Here is a 9,665-nt window from a genome sequence, read left to right as displayed (position 1 = left end):
CTCTTAGTCCTTTGTAAGGGTAACAGCAGGGTGAAGAGGTCAGCAGAAGGCAGCAAATAAATCGATTCCTGTGAAATTTATATTTCCTTTCTGGGGTAATGGTGATCAGCTGGGAATTTTTGGCAAAACCTTTTGTGGATTTTTCTTGTGGAGTTAAAACACATTGCAGGGTTTTTGCCTTCTTGGCTCTGTTTTCCTCTTTTCTTGCCAGATATCATTATAAGGATTCAAGAAGGATGAGTAATTAAAACCCATGCAAAGAATGTGTCTGACAATTAAATCCAAAATATCTGCCAGATGAGGCAACATCGGGGACAGACCGCAGAGCTCCTGGAGCGTGTGCCCTGTGATGGCAGGAGGGACCCCGGGGGTTCACCCCACGCCTGGGGACCCTCCGAGAAGGGACCTGCCACACCAGGGACGCAGGAGCTTATGCCCTGTGATGGCAGGAGGGACCCCGGGGGTTCACCCCACGCCTGGGGACCCTCCGAGAGGGGACCTGCCACACTGGGGACCCAGATGTTGGGGACAAAGAGCCTGCGGAGGTGCCACCACTGCACCCCTCACCTCCCGCCCAGCCCTGAGGTGAGGGGTTGGCGTCCCCTGAGCTGCCCTCCGTGCCGGGACACCACGAATAACAACAAGGATGAGGAAAAAAACATAGGGTTTCCCTCAGGAAATAAACGAAAACAGCAGTATAAGAAGGAAAAAACGGGGTGACGCCCCGCAGGGTGCGCTGGGGCGGCGGCGGGCCCGGGGAGGCCTGCGCGGAGGGACGCCCTGCCCCCGGCCTCGCCCGGCGCGGCCCCCCGCAGCGGTGGGACGGGCAGAGGGGGCCGGCGCCGCCGGCAGCGCTGCGGGGCGGAACGGGGCCGGGCGGCCCCGGCGGCGGAGCCACCTGCGGGAGGCGCCGCTCCGCCCCGCTCCGCCCCGCTCGGAGCGCGCCTCTGAGGGAAGGCGGCCGGCGGGAGGCAGGAAAGGAGGGATGGGACCGGTCCCGCCACCTGCCTGACGGCTCCCGGAGACGACGCCGCCGCGGGGAGCTGGTACGTGCCGGGAGGGTGCCGCGGGGTGCGGGTCACCCCCCCCCCCCCCATCCCGGGGGGACAAAGGGGCGGCGGGGAGGGTAGCGAGGGTCGTTCTCGCCCCTCGGTGCCCCTGGGCCAGCACTTCACCTGCCGGCGGGCGCGGAGCCGGGGGCAGCCCCGGCGGTGCGGGGGCAGCGGGCGGCAGGAGCCGCTGTCCCGGCTCGGGGCCGAGCCCTCCTCGCAGAGCTTAATTTTTAACCCGGCTGGCATCAACGGGAGCGCACCCGGCGCCGCCGCTCCGGCGGCCGGCGAACAAAAGGGATAAGGCGGCTTCTCCCCGCCGGCCGGGGCGGCCAGCACCGCCGCTGGCTGGGGTCGGTGGCTAACTTGGAAAGGGTGAGGAAACAGCTGATTAAAAAAAAATAAAAAAATAAAAAAATTCGTCTTTGCTGCGACTTGGGAGTCGTTCGGAAGTAGGTCTCCGGTTGAGCCGCTGCGGTGCTATGCTTTGGTTCATCACCGTGACTAAGTGCATCGGTATTTTGGGGGTTTTCTTTAAGAAATCCATCACCCGGTCTCCTCCGGGAGGCGGTTGCCGGAGGCTGCGGCGGCTGTTCGCCTCCTGCCCCCGGCGGCGCCGGGTGAGGTCCCGCCGCGGCCCCGGCTCTCGGGGCGGCCCCGGGGATGAGCATCCCCCGGCGCTGCGGTGGCCCTGGGGATGCAGCTCCTGGCTTGCAGCTTCTCCTCGCTTACAGCTTGCCCACCTCTCTTCAAGTTGGCCATCGCTGTCTGTCTGTTAGTTTGCTCTTCAGTGGAACCGAAGCCTCTTTGCATCCAGGGAGAGAGAAAGAGGGAAGAGGGCGAAAGGAGGCAGTAAAATTATTCTGTAGGAATTGGACTAAGTGGTAAACACATAATGTGATCCCTTTCCTCTCCGTGTGTCACTGACACATGTGTCAAAATACGCGCTGTGCCTGTTGTATATGTTAACGGTTGCCCTTGGCCTGTCAGTATCGAAGTTCGCTTCAGGTTTTCTGAGACATCTCCTCTTACAGCGCTCAGCCCAGCGGGTACGGCAGTGTGACCCCCGCAGCACCCTCAGCATCGCGGGCAGGCTAATAGAGATGTCAGATTTCAGTGGCAGTGAGGCTTCTGTAATTCTTAAAGCGCGACTCAATTATTTTTGCTGTGTTTTAACAAGTTCTGTGACTAAGGAAAGCAGCCGAGGTATTTTGGCACGGCAGTGATTTAGTTCACCTTTATAATTTGGGTTGAGGCACGTTTTTCGCTCTTACTCTCTTGGTTCAATTTCTTTTTTTTTTTTTTCCGTGTTTTTTTTCTGGTTTCCAGCACTGTGGAAAAACTTTCTTCATTTCAAAATGTAATGGAGACGGTGCGCTTCACGGGCTTTCATACTGCATGTTCCAAGATTTATTGTTATTTAACCGTCTATTACAAGAACCGCCCCAGAAGTAGTGAACTCCTCCAGAAAAATTACTTGCTTATTAGAAAATGATTCATGTCCGTCCTGAACAAGGCAGTTCTCTTTCGCCAACTTGTATCCCAAGGCGTGAATACCCAGAGCAGGCAGGGAAATGTGTCTGTAAAGTGTTTTAGCGGCGTGGGGAGCCCCGGGGTAGCTGTCACTGTTTCCATTCTCTAAACAATTTTAATGCCATTAGCAAGTGTGATTATGTACAAACCGCTTTCTAGGGGGTTCCTAGGCTGGATATCAGAGCCGGGCTTTGTACTGAGTCGAAGGGTGGATTGAGTTTATGACACAGTTTAAATAGAAACAGAAGAGCAGTACTACAGTAGAGCAGCACGTCGTAATTCATTCACTATCGGTTTGGGATAGCCATTCAGGGAAGCACTTGCTTCTTACCGGTTTGTTCAATTTGAGAACATCTTGCAGGGTCACCCAGGAATAAATAGCTGAACATAGAGAGTGGTAACCCTGGGGTTTTTTGCAGCTTTTTGGTTTGGTTTTAAACAAAAAGGAAAAGAGAAAGGAAAAGGAAAGAAGAGGCAAACCGGTAGGTCTCTCTTTAAATTTAGATTACTTTTTAAATTCCGTAATTTTTTTGCTTAACCATTTTATTTTTTGAAGAGGAAGGTTCTACACCTTCCTCTACATTTGGTGCAAAGAGGTACTACGTCCTAATTTGGCATCTGGTTAATAAGATGTACTAATTCTATTTATTGCAACCCAGAACTGATTTAGTACCAGTTATGTCTCCAGATAAGACAAAATTACAAAGATGTCAATAAATGCCTTGGTTTGTGAGGAGCACTGTTTAGCTTCTGTGATCAGGTGTAAACTCACAACTGTATTTTATTGTTAGGTTTTAATAACATTTTAAATAGAAATGTTCGGTAACTGATGAAAAGGCTTTTTTATCCCATGTATCTGCAATGTGATCACAGCACAGAGGCAGCAGGGGAGGGGTGTGGGAAAGCTCGCGCAGAGGCGTGGAGTAAGTCCTGCTTTGCTGTACTAGAGCACAGCGCAGACACAGATAACCATCTTCTGGAGCCTTTTTTGGGGGCCAGCTCGACTCCCAGCTCCTGTCTTGTTCTCGTCATCGGGCGGCTGCCCTCTGCTGTCTGAAACTGCCTTGGGAAGCGTTGGCGTTGCTGCAGTGGTGACGGCGGGGAGATGAAGGAGGGCAGGTTGGAGGGAGAGGTAATTTCCCTTCTCAGCCCTGGTGATGCTCTCGGAGGAAGCAGGGAAGCTGTTGGGCTCGGAGTCCCTTCATCAGGTCGCAGCGCTGACAGGCAGGAGGCAATCTTGCAGCTTGTGCAAGTAACTACTAACAAGACGCTTCTAATTTTCCCCTGCCAGAGAAATAAACCAGCCAAAGGCCAGCACTGGGTCTGTTCGCATGAATGATTTTTGGATCCAAGAAGTGGCATAAGTGGTGCAATTTAGGCAGAGATTCCATCAACCAGGAAAGCTTCAAATGTAATTTGTGGGAATAACGTTGGTGTGAAGCAGATGAGAGCAGACTGCTCATAAATACGTGCTCTTAATGATGGGATCTGCTCTCTGATGCACAGCATAACTGTAATTCAGTCTGTTCTCAGCTTCTAACTGGGAGACCAGTAAACATTTCTGCGTACAGTCCTCACTGTCACGAGTAGGGCAGTTAAGAGCTATATTATATATATATGTATAAAAGTTATGCTAGTGTATATTGTCTTTGTGGGGTTGGAGTGATAACATTTGTCCCTTTTACTTTCTTTTTCTGTGTTTTCCTAATCACTGTTATACAAGGAGTATATTTGATATACAGCAAGTGATGCCTGATAGCTTGCAAAGCCTAGCCACATCAAATATTAATCTCTGCTGTGGCAGGAGCCAGAGGAGCCGATGGTTTTCCTTGAATACATAAGCAGGTCTTTTCCAATTTTGGGACATGCAAAATTACGCAATTCTGATTCGTGTTTAAAATGGCCTGTATTTTCCAGCATGACTTGCCCGTTAGGTATAAAGCAATACATTCTACAGAGCTTAAGCCTTCTAGGAATAATACGTCCCTTTAAAGATGTGCTGTTTGTTAATGAAAAAATTACCAGCAGAATGGTCACTTCTGGAAGAGTCAATACCTTTCTCTGTGGGCATCAGCAACATCAGCTCTGTTCATCTGTGTCTGTTTTTTGGAATGGAAATGTTTTGATATCCTGCATGAGTCAATTGATATTTTGAACATTGTGTGCTTTAATTATAGCCTTTGTTCCCAAAGAGGATGCTACCAACAATGGAAGAACACAGGCCCAATATTTGAGTTGGACACCTTTGGACTTTAGCAGTCTGTAGCTTCCGAGGTCTTTTTCAGTGCAGCTTAGGGATGGAGTATTCCTACAAAAAGCATTAGAGAGAAGGATTTTTCTTTTTTATTCTTAGGTAGCTGTGGTCATCTCCTGCGTGATTTGCTTTGATTTACTCATTTGAGGTATTTCAGGAATGATCCTGCCGTTGTGATCAGTTTAACCTCAGCAGGGATTTAAATATGTGTAAGCTCAACATAATTGTGAAGTTTTGTTTGAATAATCTTTGTGTGAGGGAGATCCTGCCTGCCTTCTTGCCCAGGGCGCAATGCCTCCTGCAGTGATTCAGCTGTATGGCTAATTTTCAAATAAACTGAAGTTACACGTTTTCTTGACACAGCACTAGTGCATGCTGTTCTCTGCAGTCTGAGACACTCTGCCTGTGGTTCATAAACACATTTACAGTCCCATTTGCCTCCCTGTGCTCAGAGGAGGTTGGTTTGCATTTCTAATTATTCGAGTTTATAAAGGAGTAAGCCAGTATGTTAACTGAAAATTCCCTCAAGAATTGTAAACTTACTTCATTAGCTGTGTTCATTGTGTAATCATGTCACCCTTTCTCATGTAAGCTTAGGGGAGAGCGAATGCTACGTGGAGCAGAGACCCTCCTCTGGTAGAACTCATGCCAAGGGAAGCAAGTCTCCCGTGCAGTCACGTTCAGCAACCCAGCTCCTGTTCAGGTTACCTTCTTTGTCCACCCGCCTGTTCCTACCATCCACTTGATGTCTCTGGCAAAAACAGCAAATGGTGTGAGGTCATTTAAGGACGTCCCTCAGTGGAGTAAGAGAGTAGATGGGAGCTTTCAGAGAATGCTGTAATCCAGATAAAGACAGACCCATTTACTCATTGCAGGAGCTATGGTTTATGAAGTGTGGCTGCCCCATCCCTGGAGGGGTTCAAGACCAGGCTGGATGGGGCTTTGAGCAACCTGGTCTAGTGGGAGGTGTCCCTGCCCAGGGCAGGGGGTTGGAACTAGATGGTTTTTAAGGTCCCTTCTAACCCGAACCATTCTGTGATTCTACGAATGCAGGAATTTACGATGACTTGGAATTTTCTTTACACCGTGGGAAGGCAAATACCATAACTTTCCACCAATGTCAGCTGGGAGTTGGTGGCTCAGCACACCTAAGGGTTAAATGCTCTGTGTTTCAGCGTTAACCTGGGACTACTTGTTTCAAGGTACAGGTTAAGGCATTAGTTTAACATTGAGAAACTGAAGTACTTAATGATAGTTGACTCCATTCAAATCGCTTGACCCTTATTATATATACTTGGTTAGTATTTATCTACCTTAGCAAGGCAGATTAACGTTGCAAGATGTTTGGGTGAGTAACTGGACTTCTTTTGCTTTCCACAGACCGGCATTCAGAATGGCAGGCTTGTCCACTTTAATCCTCCTTTTGTGTGCTGCTAAAGATGTGATGCCCTCCAGTTCTCACTGGAAGCCAACATGGCCATCGTACAGAGTTCCAGTTATCCTGCCACGGTCTACCCTTAACTTGGACAAACCGCAGTTTGATGCTGAAGCCAGACTGGAAGTGGTATCTCCCTGTGGCCCAGAGTGCCACAAAAGTTCTCCGCTGCCAACTTACGAAGAAGTGAAGAACTACCTGTCCTATGAAACCTTGTACGCTAATGGTAGCCTCACTGAAACTGAAGTGGGCATATATATTCTGAGCAACAGTGGTGATGGGTCTCAAGGCAAATCTCGAACTAAGAGGCAGATCTATGGCTATGACAGCAGGTTTAGCATTTTTGGGAAAGACTTCTTATTGAATTACCCATTCTCCACGTCGGTGAAGCTATCTACAGGTTGCACGGGGACGCTAGTGGCTGAAAAGCATGTTCTTACTGCTGCTCATTGTATCCATGATGGCAAGAGTTACGTCAAAGGAGCTCAGAAACTGCGGGTGGGGTTCCTAAAGCCCAAACTGAAAGATGGCAGCAAAGGGGCCAATATCACCAACTCAGCAATGCCTGAGAAAATGAAATTCCAGTGGATCCGAGTGAAACGGACACACGTCCCCAAAGGATGGATCAAAGGCAATGCCAATGACATTGGCATGGATTATGACTATGCCCTGCTGGAGCTCAAGAAGCCTCATAAAAGAAAGTTTATGAAGATAGGTGTGAGCCCACCAGCACGACACTTGCCTGGAGGGAGGATTCACTTCTCTGGTTACGACAATGATCGTCCGGGAAACCTGGTTTACCGTTTCTGTGATGTCAAAGATGAAACGTATGACCTGTTGTACCAGCAGTGTGATGCCCAGCCAGGTGCGAGTGGATCTGGCGTGTACGTGAGGATGTGGAAGAGGCAGAATCACAAATGGGAGCGTAAAATTATCGGAATATTTTCAGGCCATCAGTGGGTGGACATGAATGGCACCCCACAGGATTTCAATGTAGCTGTTCGTATCACACCCCTCAAATACGCACAGATCTGTTATTGGATCAAAGGCAACTACCTTGACTGCAGGGAAGGATAAAGACAATGAAACTCCTAGAAAGCACTTACGACTGGTTTTAATTACTCATCTGAGGAAAGGCTAGACTTCTGCTGCAAATAGATGCGATCTTGTAACACCGGGATGTAATACATAGCGTTTCAAGCAAGCCACTTTGTTCTCAGGACAGGGGCTGTGTGCTGCTGTCATTACAGCTTGAAACTGGGGAGAAAGGAACGTCTGCAGGGTGGGGAAGGAGCAGGTGGACTTGCTGAATTTGCAGCTGAGCAACTGAAGATTAATTAGGGGCGGATCAGTAAACAGTACGAAATCAGAACCGTCTCCAAAGAATCTTATAAAAGGGACGCTGTTGACTATCTCATGCCTACAATGTTTGTTTTAATAAATCCTAGGATTAGTAGAAATGCTTTGATGTGAACTTTTAAAAGAAAATATTTCTATGCTGTTGGGGGCTGAAGAGGGGCATTTAATGGTGTTTGCAACCCAAACATTACAGCTTTGTGTTCCTGCATGAAAAAGGGAGTGTGAAAAGGGCAAGGCATGCTCTGTGGGAGATGAATGCCGCACAAATAGCGTGAAGGGTAAATAACTGCATAACACTTCTAACCTTCTTTCGGTCTGAGCGATTTGAGACTTTACTAGTAACATAGTTAAGAAAAATGCTTTTTGAGCAAACAGGCCTTGATGTTGCAAGGACTTGACTGTGAAGATGATGCTGGTCGTATGAGCAGTGCCATTGCATCCTGCTTTGGGAAACAATTGGGCTTAAATCTTTATAGCATCTGGGGCATAGCCTTACACCTAGCAGGATCCCTGTGGATATACTCTTGTAGAAAATGTATGGGGACAGAGGCTTGTTTTCTGTTATGACCTCCTTAGATCTTTTAAGAAAAATCTCATGTCAGCAACTCAGATTTTCAGAGGGGAAGCCTGTCTTGGGTTCTTGCTGGCCATCTGAATTGCTGCCTGCAAAGCAGGTAAAGGGGAGAGCAGGACAAGGATTCAACTGAGTTTCCTCCCTTTTTGTTGAAGATCCACGCTGTTCTACCTAAAAATGCACCAGGTAGAGGGACCCTAGATTTTTAAGTGTCTCTCTGTCGTATCCCTTTGACAGTGTAATTTGTATGGCATCTTGACTTCAGTTTCTTGTGTTGTTTGGGGTAGGAATCCTCCCCCCCATCAAATTGTTGAGTTACAAATAATTCGTGGCAAATGCACAGTTCAGTAATTCTGCAGCTGTAATAGAGCCACATTGTAGGGTGCAGTCTGAGTTTGCTCTGAAGTGATGCTCTGCTGTCTCTTACAGATAAGTGACTTACATTTTTAGTGTAGCAGGACTGTAGTTTGAAACAAGAACTGTCTTTTATAGGTAAAATCAGTCCAGCCAAATACTTGTAGCTCAGCAAACAGCGTCGGGAAGTCAGTGTGGTCTGTACAAACAGGGTTTCTCAGGTGGATTGTGCCACTCTCTTGCAGCAACATGGTTAAGTACATGCTGCCATGCCAATATTATTTTCTTAAGTGGGAGGATAGACACTGGTTTCAGTTCCAGTTTCTCTTCCATCCATCTCACTGTCTCCTGAAGCTTACCGAGTTGCCCATGGCTCTTGGTGTTGTGGGGCAAATGCAAGTCCCTGGTGTGAAGTGGCAGAGCTGGGAAGGAATGAATCCAAGCAGAGGTTCCCTGTGCTATACAAGGAAAATGTTAATTCAGCTAAGCCTTTTTTACACTCTACTAATTACTATGGCATTTGTAAACATATGCCGGATGGTGCTTTATCTTTGTGATGGCTTTGGCTCTAGTTCTGAAAAACATTTTTTGCTAGAGCTGCCTATGATTATTATTTTTATAGGTGCAGCGTACAAAAACATGGACCCTCTTGTGGGCTTTTGGTGCACTCAGATACAAGCAGTTACTAATGCTTTGAAATATGAATAATCAAAATATGTATCTGATGGTCTTTTTCTGCCTTTTATTTTAATTTTCTTTACTTTATGGCTGTTATCTGGAGCACTTTTGTTTGAATGTATCACAGTGAATAAAGAAAAGTTATGGAATTTCAATGCAGACATTCTTGTATTTTTACTGTGCTTGGGTTGCACTTTCAATCTCGTTTCAGTTACTTATTTGGAAGGACGTTCAGATACAGAACAGATGCATTGATATCCTCAATGCTCTTTATTCTCCTTCAGTTTTCTTTTGTCCCCACGTGTTATAGAAGTTGGTGTGTCTTTTTCAGTAGGCTTAATTACTCAGTGTCTTTGGACAGTAATAATCAATCTTAGCTTTCATGTAATTGTTGCCGTTCCAGAGCCAGTCATGAGCCCAGATTAGTTA

At 47.5% G+C, this 9,665-nt stretch overlaps 1 protein-coding gene across 1 annotated transcript; it reads left to right on the top strand.

Annotated features, from left to right (window-relative positions):
• The first annotated feature begins 887 nt into the window (after positions 1-887).
• On the top strand, positions 888-9,391 carry PRSS23 (serine protease 23). The gene is made up of 2 exons (XM_054188418.1): positions 888-1,046; positions 6,217-9,391. Exon 2 carries the CDS (start codon positions 6,230-6,232, stop codon positions 7,346-7,348), a length of 1,119 nt encoding a protein of 372 aa, XP_054044393.1. The 5' UTR covers positions 888-1,046; positions 6,217-6,229; the 3' UTR covers positions 7,349-9,391.
• The last annotated feature ends 274 nt before the right edge of the window (positions 9,392-9,665 follow it).

This window comes from Rissa tridactyla, chromosome 1 (genome assembly GCF_028500815.1).
Source record: "Rissa tridactyla isolate bRisTri1 chromosome 1, bRisTri1.patW.cur.20221130, whole genome shotgun sequence".
In the NCBI taxonomy this organism is placed as follows: Eukaryota; Metazoa; Chordata; class Aves; order Charadriiformes; family Laridae; genus Rissa; species Rissa tridactyla.
The sequence above is the reverse complement of the archived record's forward strand: the minus strand, read 5'-3'. Positions and strand labels throughout refer to the sequence as shown.

Excerpts from the sequence above, each read along its gene's own strand:
- PRSS23 (XM_054188418.1), top strand. The coding sequence starts at position 6,230 with ATGGCAGGCTTGTCCACTTTAATCCTCCTTTTGTGTGCTGCTAAAGAT.